We start from the raw sequence: 10,271 nt of genomic DNA on the forward strand, positions 1-10,271 counted from the left end.
GCCCCGCGCCGCCCCGCTCCGTTCCGCGGAGTCGCGGGGCCGGTCGCGCTTGCAGGGCCTGGGGCGCCGGCCCCTCTGCTCCCTCATGGGGAAAATACTTTTTTTTTTCTTTTTTTTTCTTTTTTTTTCTTTTTTTTTCTTTTTTTTTCTTTCTTTTTTTTTTGCCCCTTTCTCCTATTTCTTCCTTTTCCCTCTTTTTTTTTTATTTTTTCTCAGTGTGCATTTTCTCCTCTCCTTTGCCTGCCCCCTTTCCCCTGCCCCTTCTCCAGTTCCCCTTTCCCTTTCTCCTCTCCCCAGCTGCGCCTGGGCCTGGAGGCTGCGTCGCTCCAAGACCGCTGAGCCCCGCGCTCGCCATGGAGCGTTTGATCGCTTGACTCCAGTTTAATGTGGCCACTCTGGTGCCACAGCCCTTTCCAAGCCTCCGTCGAAAGGCTCGATGTGCATGAAAACTGCAGAATGAGCTTGTTTATCCAGAGACCTATAGATTTCTGACATGAGGGTCAGCAGTTCTCCACAGTGCTATGGGAAAGGCCACGAAAGCTGAAGCTGTGCTGAGCCAAAGCCTTGGTGCTCCCGGCAGCCGCAAACGCAGCGCGAGGCCTGGCAGCTCCCCCAGCAGCCGCTTCCCCCCGAGAGCGACTGYGGAACAAGAGCAGGTTATGAAAGAAAGGGCAAATATCTGTCTATGGGGACAGGGAAATCCTTGCGGGGGCTCTTATTTTTGCAGCAGCTCACGGCAGTTTCAAGGTTGCACAGCTGCTTATCAGAGTTGGCCCGGAGCCCAGGCAGCCCAAACCCCCAACGGGGAAGGCGCTCGGGCTCTGACGCGCTGGGCCCTCCCCCTTGCTTTCATTTTACTGCCGCTTGTTGACTTTTCTGCCCGACATTAGAGACTCTTCCTAATACYGGCTGGCACTGAAATGGCTCTTCCCTCCGTGCCAGCCTCTGACTTGGGTCGCTCTTGGCACCCGCAGCTGCAGCTACAAACTGGAGCAGGTCAGGGAGGTTTGGGACCGTTGCCTGATTATCTTCTATCTCCAGACGTTTCGGAGAAGTGTGTTTTTTTCTTCCCGACATGTTGCAGCTTTGATATCAGATGTCACGGCAGCTGTCCTGAGATCAGGGACTCTGAGCAAACCTCGGAAAAACCTCTAACGGAGGAGCAGACACACGGTGCGTGCGTGTCTGGGTCTGAGCAACCCCAAGGTCAGATTCACTGCCCGCCCCATGGGCACTGTGAGCTCTTGTGCATTGAGGAACTTTTCTTCAGGGCGACYTCTGGGGCAATGCAGGCAGCTTCTCTTTTAGCCAACGTTGCTGCTGACTTTTCTGCTCACTCAGTGCCACTTTTGGGCTTCAGTCTGCACCTGAGGATTGCATTTGAGGTGGGAGTTTATTTGTGGAGCCCTATTTTTTCTCTTTCTTTTTCTTTCTTTTTCTTTTTTTTTTCAGAGAAGAGCAGGTTAAACCTTTCCCTTCTGTAATGAGAAGATTTTGAAGGAACCTAACAGTTTCGCTGAACTCTTTTGGGGTTTTGGAGTTGTACCTTGTGCCTAGATGCATTTTTTTAGGACCAGCTGAACTCAGATGCAGAGAGATGTCTAGAGCTCCCTTGAAATAACACCCTGGGAACTYGAGTTCCTTTTCCTCTGGAATAAACATGGCCTGTGGAGGCAAGAGGTGTGATCTGCACACCAAGGGAGCCAGGCTGTCCCCTTTCTAAAGCAAGATGAGCTTGTGCAAGACTGATAGCGCCACACGGGCATAAACCCGCGTTCTGCTCCAACACCCCTTGTCCAGCAGACAAGGAGAGGGAGCTGGAGACAAGGGCACAAGTGGAGACACCAACTTGCCAGCAGATCTGAACATGGAGAAACACAGATAAGGTGTGGAGAAGTAATGCCAGCTGGTGGCCAAGATGGAGGAGACTGCAGCAATAGCTCGGTAGATTAGAGGGAGCTTAAATTAAAACAGAGATAGCAAATTAATCACTTCTGATTAGAAGAGCAGATGGACACGGACTGCATGGTTTGGGCCTGAGGTGCACACAGCCCTGACTGAACCTCCCTGGGAGCAAAGAGCTGCTCTGTAACCGAGACCGTAGCCACCTACCGCTCCGTCTCCACAAGACCAAGTCACGTTTTTCTCTCARCTCCAGAGCTATGAGAACAGGGACGAGAAAGCTCATTAAAATATCGAGAAAAAGAAATCCTTACAGGCACCAGGCAGAACTTCCTGTTGGAAAAGAGGCCGGACACAAAGGTGAAGAGGAGGAAGGGCAGGGCCGGTGCCACCGCTTGCTGTGCTGGCAGGACACTTAGCTCCATGGTGGTCACAGCTGTGGGGGGACAGTAGAGCCCGGGGCCACGCAGGCCTCCWCCTGGGGCTGTCGCTCCTCTTCTGCAGGAAGGAGCAGGAACGTTGTCCAAAACCACGTGCCTCTCCACCCCCAGAGCAACAAATACTCCCAGGCCACAGCAGGGACGCAGCCAGGTGCTCCCTAACGCTGCTCAGCGTCAAGACGGAGACTTCTTCACATCCATCTTTTCTACGGCGACGCTCAGGCCAACACCACAACAGCAGTGACGTTGCCGACTTTCACATCATTTCTCATCCACAAGGAGAGGGCTCCCTGCGCCGCGGCACTCGGGACACCGCCCATGAAAGCGGCAGGTTACACAGAAACGGCACCACCTGGGACATCTCACGGGCCATGATGCGCTGCTCCTCCAAGTGTCTTAACATCCCCTTCTTCCTACGCTCCCTTCCTCCTCTGCACTCACATTCAAGATGACAAATTCACCTCGACTGTTGGAGAAGCTGCTTTGGTCTCAATATGGTCTTGGTCCCGTGGGCCATGAAGATACAGGCAGCGGCAAGCGGCTTCTGGAGAAGCTTTGCCCCTCACTACAAGGTGAGGGATTCCCGGGCTGCAGCACTATATGGGAATCGCTCACTGGGAAAGCAACAAAACCCGCCAAAACACCCTTGCCAACTAGCAGGCGGTTCCTAGGACAGCGCTATCAAAAACACCGTTTTTGCTCCAGTTGGGCAGATGCCGGACCACAACCCCCAGAGTGAGGAATACAGACACCAGGATACAGGGAGCTTAGAAAACTGCCTTTATTCTATTAGTTGTTGGAAAAATGAGAATACAGAAAGAGTCTAGTTTGGCTGCAGAACAGCAAGAAGTTCACAGGTTAGGAGTCTGATCACTACATGGTAACCAAACTTACACAAAAAGTTGCATTTTTTTTTTCTTTTTTTTTCTCCTTTAGTTGTGAAATTGGGTCCAGCAATGAATTTAAGGCAACTGAACAGTTCAGAAGCTTTGAGTGTGTGAGCAGGCTGACTTTCCTCATCCCTAGGGCACGTGACAGAAAAAACTCTCCTCCTGGGTATGAGGCCACTCAAGCCATTCAAAATGGGGTCACTCTTACAAATGAGCAGGGGAAGAGGATCGGCTGCTTTCCATCGGACTTTATTTTCAAATACAGTTTCTTAAAAAACCCAGAACACCTTAATGCAGAGGTTACAAGTAACAGTATTAGGAAATCCAATTATACAAAAAATACTACATCTAAGCTGGGGTAAATAGATTTATTTTTGGTAACATACATTTAAACTGGCACTAATTACACAGTAACTAAAAGGTAACTAACATGAAACCACAGAACCCTCACTTTTCCTTAGCTGAATGGGACTTGGTCATTTCAGAGTGATCACATTTCCAAACTAATGTTTTACACCACAGAGCCATGGAAATCAAATCTTTCTAAATGTGATAGCACTGAAGCTACACTCGATTCCACATACAGCCATTTAACGGTTGTACTCAATTAGAATAGGACATTAGTTATAAAGTAGCTACAGACCAATCCTCTGTGTTGCCAGCTTTTTTTTTTTTTCTCTTTCTAGAGAGGAGAAAGAAGATAAAGAATTGTCTTCAGTTAGCGCCTGGCATATCCTGTGAGCGCAGAAAAGGTTTGTTAGAGGAATGTTGAGGTTAACCTTGGGTGCACAGATGAATTTGATGCAGATTGTTATAAAAATCATGGTTGGCTTCTAAATACTGGTAGCAAGATGACTCGATTTTTAAATCTCTTAAGTAAATTATAGATAATGAAAAAGGCCAGTAATCATACACTAAGATTAATAAACAGCACTTCAAAATTACTCAAGTGCAGGGTGCTCCTTTGGCCACCTTCCCCTGGCCACGCTTTACAAGAGAAGGCACCCGGACTTTTTCTTGCCACGCCGGGCTTGCAAAGCAGCTCTAGTGGCCATTTCAAACACCTCCCTCACACCGTCTTTGGTCTTTGCCGAGCACTCCATATACCCAAAAGCACCGATGCGGTTTGCCATGTCTCTTCCCTCCTCAGGTTTGACAGGCTCCTGTAGCAACACAAAAGCAAGGGCAGGTAAGACCACCACCGAAACGCACCAAACGCGCTCTCGTTTTCACCCCCATCCGGCCTCTCAATAAATGCAAACCAATTCCTACATTAAATAAACGTCAAAAGGCTACTGTATTATCAAGCAGGGCATTGTGATCCATCCTTTAAAATAACCAAAGGGAAATTTAAAAGAAAATTTGCCTAGTTACTGCAGATGYGGTTATGTCTTAGGGCATCTCTCAGCTGCCTTTACACAGCCTGCGCGTTTACTTCCCAGCACTTGGGGGGACGTATAGACTCTGCTACACCTCTGGCTTCAAAAGACCCAGGGCTTTCTGAAATTCTAGCTTGCTCGCATGTGGCACTAAGCACTTACACTATAATAGTAACAAAAGCCTATGAACAACYCTCCAAATTGGCTCATCAGTCTTTGTCTAAAAATAAACATTATGCAACAGGAACAAAAAGTCCAAGAGGGAGCAGATTATTTGCTGTCTTATACCCAAGACAGGGGCTTTCAGACATGATCTGAAAATGAAACTAAGCTCCAGGGCCAGGAAAGAGCAACAGCATCTGTGGCTACTACTGCAAAACACCTACCAGGGAAGCTGTTTCCTTACATGTCTCCAACATAAAAAATAAAGAACAGAAATTCAACTGTGCATCTACTCGATCCATCAGCGTCTCCAAATTACTTGCTTCCACATTACTTCATTTCTCCCTCATGAATCCAGTTCTTCAGTCTAGAGCAGGTTCCTTGTCAGGAACCTAACAGTTCCTAACAGAGCAATTCTCACCACTGAAAGTGCCTTTTAAAATACAYGATATGAGAAACAAAGCACTCAAAGGCGATGCACGTTTTCTACTTTCTGTCACAGGAACACCTCCGCTTTGTGCTCTGTGTTTTCTCCCTGGGAAGCAGTCAGCAAGCTGCACACACCCGTTGGGTGCTGCCTGCTCTCACTGCCCGGCGCGGGAAGGGGAACCTGCCTGCTTCATTTTGGCCAGCTCTCGTCTTGTGTGCTCGTCATTCCTCAGGTCCTTCTTATTTCCTACCAAGATGATAGGCACATTGGGGCAGAAATGCTTCACCTCTGGGGTCCACTTCTCTGGGATGTTTTCTGTGGAAAAAAAAAATATATATATAATATATATATGCATACACACATACATAGAAGTGTGGCTATAATGACATCTAGCACTTACAATGATTTTCTTTTAAAGTTTGGTTCTGCTGCCAGACATTCTACATGCTGGTTTCAGTTGCACAGAAGACTTTTTCCCAAGTCAGTTGTAGATTTGCTCTTTTTCTTTATCTACAGCAATTTTGCACTCATATACAATAATCTTTTGTCTCCTAACAACTTCCCTACATATTTTTTTTGACTTGCAGCTTGGAGTGTAAGACTTGAGGTTTCTGCAAGCAGAGCTGTGATTGATTCCTTACAGCAGAGTRTTGCACAACCAAAATCATCCAGGCTCTGCTTTCCCAAACTGGGACACTGGGATTCATGGGTCCAGCCACTGCAACATCTATTTTGTAGGCTCATTTACTTAAGCTTTCTACAAATTGTGGTAGAAACAGTATTTTTTGACCACCAGGGCAGATATATTCAAGCCCAGCCCTCACATGAGCTGCCRTTTTTGTGCTTCCTGTCTCCTTTTTGCCTTATTCGTGGTTTCTTCTTGAGACCCAACCCCAAGAGGCAGGAGCAGAGGTGTGGGGGAAAAAAAAAAGCTGCTTTGAGAGCAGCTTGCAGTGATCACGATGGTCTTTGCAGCAGAAAACTCTGGTGGATTCAACGGCTTAGTGTATTTGGGAGATAAGTTGTATTTCCTTTTTGAGCATGACTTAAATAGATTTGACACCCTGCATTTATCCACAGAACAGAGGGACCTCTCAATTTTTCCTGGCAGGGAGCTGCCTCTGTGCACAATGTATGGATGTACTTTTGACCAGCTGCAAATAGCAGCCAGTCGTCATTCCCGAAGTCCGTGTGCAAGTTCCAGCTAGTCTCACACATATACATCCACCCGCGCTCCTTCTCATGCCCCGAGACTCCGAGCACATAAAGATTTTTCTCTTCATCATCTGCATTTTAATTAAAAACTATAAACCCAGCAAATTTGGAACAAAATTCCYCATTGAGAAGCAGGTAACTGAATTTTGGAAGTAATTCCTTTGCTTTTTCAAGAAAATCCTAGCCCAAACTGATTTAGAAGACTATACTGGAGGGGTAATCACTGTTTTAACAGGAAAGAAATTGAACATGCAGAGATGTTTTCAGTCTTTGAAAGAAATGCACCTCTATTTCCTGCTCTTTACTTCTCCTCAGAAATACTTTGTAGAATCAAACACATGCCTATCTGCATCAGACTTTTGAATCTATTGCTTAAAATTTCAGTGTTGGATGGCATACAGAAAAGATGTGCATCCAGTGCACGAGCAGGTATYTGAAACACGTTTTCAGGGCTTACGAGTCATAAATCAAACAAGTCTTTTCTTCCACCTTCTCCACTGCAATGATGCTGCAGACCGTGGAGAACAGGCTAGGGTAGCCTAAATCTGCAGCCTCTGTCATCATTTTCTACAGGAAATCCCTCTCCGTGCCAGGCTGTTTTCAGAGCAACAGCCTATTAAGGACCAAAGGACTTAGCAGGTATCAGGCTGATCCTTCTTGAAGAAATAAGGGCGGGGGGGGAAAGAAAAGAGGGTGAAAACACAAAGCTAGCATTCCCATCGGACAGAAAGGGAGTTGCTATGTAGTCCTGGATGCAGCTTGGTCCTGAGGGCGTAACAATCCTCACTTTCCACGCAGAAATTGAAATGACCGTGCCCAAAGCCGGCGAAGCCTGGAGTGGGCTGTGCCACTCTGTTGACTTGGATCCTTGAGAACGGTCCTTGAAAATCCTAATTCCTGGAAGCTGTACACTTGACCCAGCACCAATTTTGAAGCTAAAAGTGTTCTCAGTCATTAATACACACGGAAAGGGATTAATCTTTCTAATCCCCTAGGGAGATCGCAGAGAAATGCTTCCGGTTCAATTATCGATACACTTACCTAAACTATCAGGACTATCAATTGAAAAACACATAAGTATAACATCGGTATCTGGGTAAGAAAGCGGTCTAAGTCGATCGTAGTCTTCTTGTCCTGCTGTATCCCACAAAGCCAACTCGACCTGTGAAAGAAGATCAGAGCTGTAAGCCAAACGGGCAGGGAAGCTCCGATTCGGAAACGCACAACCTGGAGTGGATAAATGGCTTTCACTCGACACCACTTCAAAGGAGAACACAGGGCGCATCGTTTCTATGGGAGAACTGTTAGAAAYGTGTTGCTCCATAACTCCAAAAATCATATTTATTGTGATTATGAGACTTTTCATTATACCCAGGGCTGTTGTCAATTCTCTGAGACATTAAAAGCCATCAAAATAAAAACAATAAGAAAGAATCAAAGGGAATTGGCTCCAAAGGCCTGGGGATCTCTTTGATAAGTGCTCCAGAAATATCTGTTTTCACTGAAAGGGAGCTCTCTGAGCACATGCCTTTTGGGATCAGGCACGTTTGCAATTGGTTTGCAGCTGGAACCTTCAGCGACTAAGAAATGTCAATGCAGTGCTCATTTGTACACAAATTCATTAAACCTCCATCACAGCAAGAATGTGAACCTGCAGTTTGCCTCGGAATAAAGCTGATTTGCACACAAAGCTCTTTGTCGCTAAGAGCTGAATAACACAGACCGTGTTCCCAATGTTTCTACTTACGGTGGTGCTAAGGGGAGAATCACCCTGGAGGACTGCTTAAAAGCACAGGAGCAAAAACCAATGTGACTCTCTGATGTGACTGTCTTCTGGCTGAGCTGCTTTCCTCCACTCTGATGGGTACAAATTCGGAACAAAACTCGGAATCACATAGAATGCTTGAGGTTGGAAGGGACCTCTAGGGATCACCTAGTCCAACCCTCCCAGAGTAGCTCAGGAAAAAACAGGCAGATCTGAAACCCAAAGTGGGCTTGAATGTGCAGTGTGACCGTGTGGTTAAATGGCTAAGATATGTGCCTATAATGAAGAGTGTGTAAAGAAATTCTTCCCTATTTCAGGGAGATACACAGACTCCTCTCAGACTTCTCTCCGCATTCACAGGTGCAAATGTGAATTTTGTGGCAAACGCTCCTTTTTTCCACCACACTGTCTGTTGGTGGGTCCCTCAGATAGTGCCGAAATCAGGTCCTCCAGCCTGTCTAAAAAGGCACGTCTCCCATCACCACTGCCTCTCCTCACACGGCTTCTGGCCATTTCTGGAGCTGCTCTTCTAAAAGGGCTGCAGGGAAGCAGCTGCCAACCCCCAGTCTCGCTGCTCCCCTACAAACCCACGCCATGAGGTGTGCAGAAGACCAAGTGCTTGGGGGACTACGTCATYGAGTGGCATGAAACCTGGCCGACGTTTTCCCAATGGAGAGCTCGCTGCTCAGGCTCATGCCATTTTGCAAGCGAGATGCAGAGCCTTTGTGAGGCTGATGGGGCACAACTCCCCTGTTCAACCAATTTACAGACGCAGAGGTTCAGGCAGAGGGAAGGAGGCAGGCTGCACCTGACCACGGCATCAGAGACAAAAATGGGTATCATGTGTATCTTAACATAACAAACAGCCCTCATCTAACAGCCCTTACCGAGTTTAAGACACAACAGCAGAAACTGTCGCCGGGGAGGAGAACATATTCTATTATTAGCCTAAAATAAAAATATTTTCTATATAGTCATATGATGGAAGAGAGGCATTTTCTTTTAAGAGTGGAAAAGCATTAAGTTTAATGACTATACCCACAAGTAATCCATGCTTGTAACACTGGGAAACTGAATTTAAGACAAAACCCAATCCTAGCTCTTTTTCCKGAAATCAGAAATGAGAATGAGGAGTTATGCTGAATCTGTCTCGATATCTGAAATTTTGTTAAACAGACCTCATCTACAAGCACGATCTAGCAAGGCTGATATTTGCTCAGGAAAGCAGGCTTAATATTCAGAAATGCATTTGTTAAAAAACAGTAAGCACATGTACTAAACTTCTTTGATAATCAGAGATCTCCGTGTTTTTCAGAATAAAAGCAAGTCCATTTGACCGTGACAGGACCACACACATACCTGCTTTCCATCCACTTCGATATCTGCTACGTAGTTTTCAAACACAGTGGGAACGTACACTTCAGGGAACTGGTCTTTGCTAAATACAATCAGCAGACAGGTCTTTCCACAGGCACCATCACCCACTATAACCAGTTTTTTCCGAATGGCTGCCATAGCTGAAAAACAAAACAGWGATTTGTTAACCCCTTCGGTGCACGTTGTAACCGGGATGCTAACAGGCAACCATTAAGTTGGCAATCAGTAAGAAAGAACTTTTATACCAGGGGGTATGTTACAGCCGTCTTATGAGCTGGCAAGCACCTGGAATCATCCAAGCCCAAATTCACATCCTTCCGAGAAAAAATGCCCCCCAAGATATGTCAACATACGGCTGAGGGGGTCAAGAATAAAACACACAAAAAGAAGGGGAAAASAGTAGCTTTTAGCATTTGTTTACCTACTCTATAGGTTGAGAGAGCAAAAGCACCAGAGAGGGGATTTCCAACAKTTTGAGGGACATGGATGGAGACGCCGCAGCAAAATCTCTTCTCTGTTCACCACTTYGCCCAGCAGCACAAACGATGGCACTAAGAGCTAGCCGTTGAATTTTGCAAATGCCAAGGAGCTACTGCCCGCAGCTCACAGTAAAGAGGCCTTGGGCGATACACAAAGCGAGTGGGTGCGAGCTGCCCATTCCCCTCCACGAAGGAGATTTCAGATCACAAATTAAGCATCCTGGAAACACCA

At 46.5% G+C, this 10,271-nt stretch overlaps 1 protein-coding gene across 1 annotated transcript; it reads right to left on the reverse strand.

Moving 5' to 3' along the window:
* Positions 1 to 3,156: 3,156 nt before the first annotated feature.
* On the reverse strand, positions 3,157 to 9,703 carry RHOA (ras homolog family member A). The gene is made up of 4 exons (XM_026046456.1): positions 9,543 to 9,703; positions 7,460 to 7,580; positions 5,388 to 5,518; positions 3,157 to 4,395 (listed from the first exon to the last, which is right to left on the reverse strand). Exons 1-4 carry the CDS (start codon positions 9,696 to 9,698, stop codon positions 4,222 to 4,224), a joined length of 582 nt encoding a protein of 193 aa, XP_025902241.1. The 5' UTR covers positions 9,699 to 9,703; the 3' UTR covers positions 3,157 to 4,221.
* Between the last annotated feature and the right edge of the window lie 568 nt (positions 9,704 to 10,271).

Source organism: Nothoprocta perdicaria, unplaced genomic scaffold (genome assembly GCF_003342845.1).
Source record: "Nothoprocta perdicaria isolate Ctin4 unplaced genomic scaffold, notPer1 scaffold_443, whole genome shotgun sequence".
In the NCBI taxonomy this organism is placed as follows: domain Eukaryota; kingdom Metazoa; phylum Chordata; class Aves; order Tinamiformes; family Tinamidae; genus Nothoprocta; species Nothoprocta perdicaria.

What these genes read in the sequence shown, in the direction of transcription:
- RHOA (XM_026046456.1), bottom strand. Translation starts at nt 9,698, where the DNA reads ATGGCAGCCATTCGGAAAAAACTGGTTATAGTGGGTGATGGTGCCTGT. An exon ending in TGATAGTCCTGATAGTTTAG is followed by an intron (nt 5,519 to 7,459) that starts GTAAGTGTATCG and finishes TTTTTTCCACAG; the next exon opens with AAAACATCCCAGAGAAGTGG. An exon ending in AGCTGGCCAAAATGAAGCAG is followed by an intron (nt 4,396 to 5,387) that starts GCAGGTTCCCCT and finishes GTGTTGCTACAG; the next exon opens with GAGCCTGTCAAACCTGAGGA.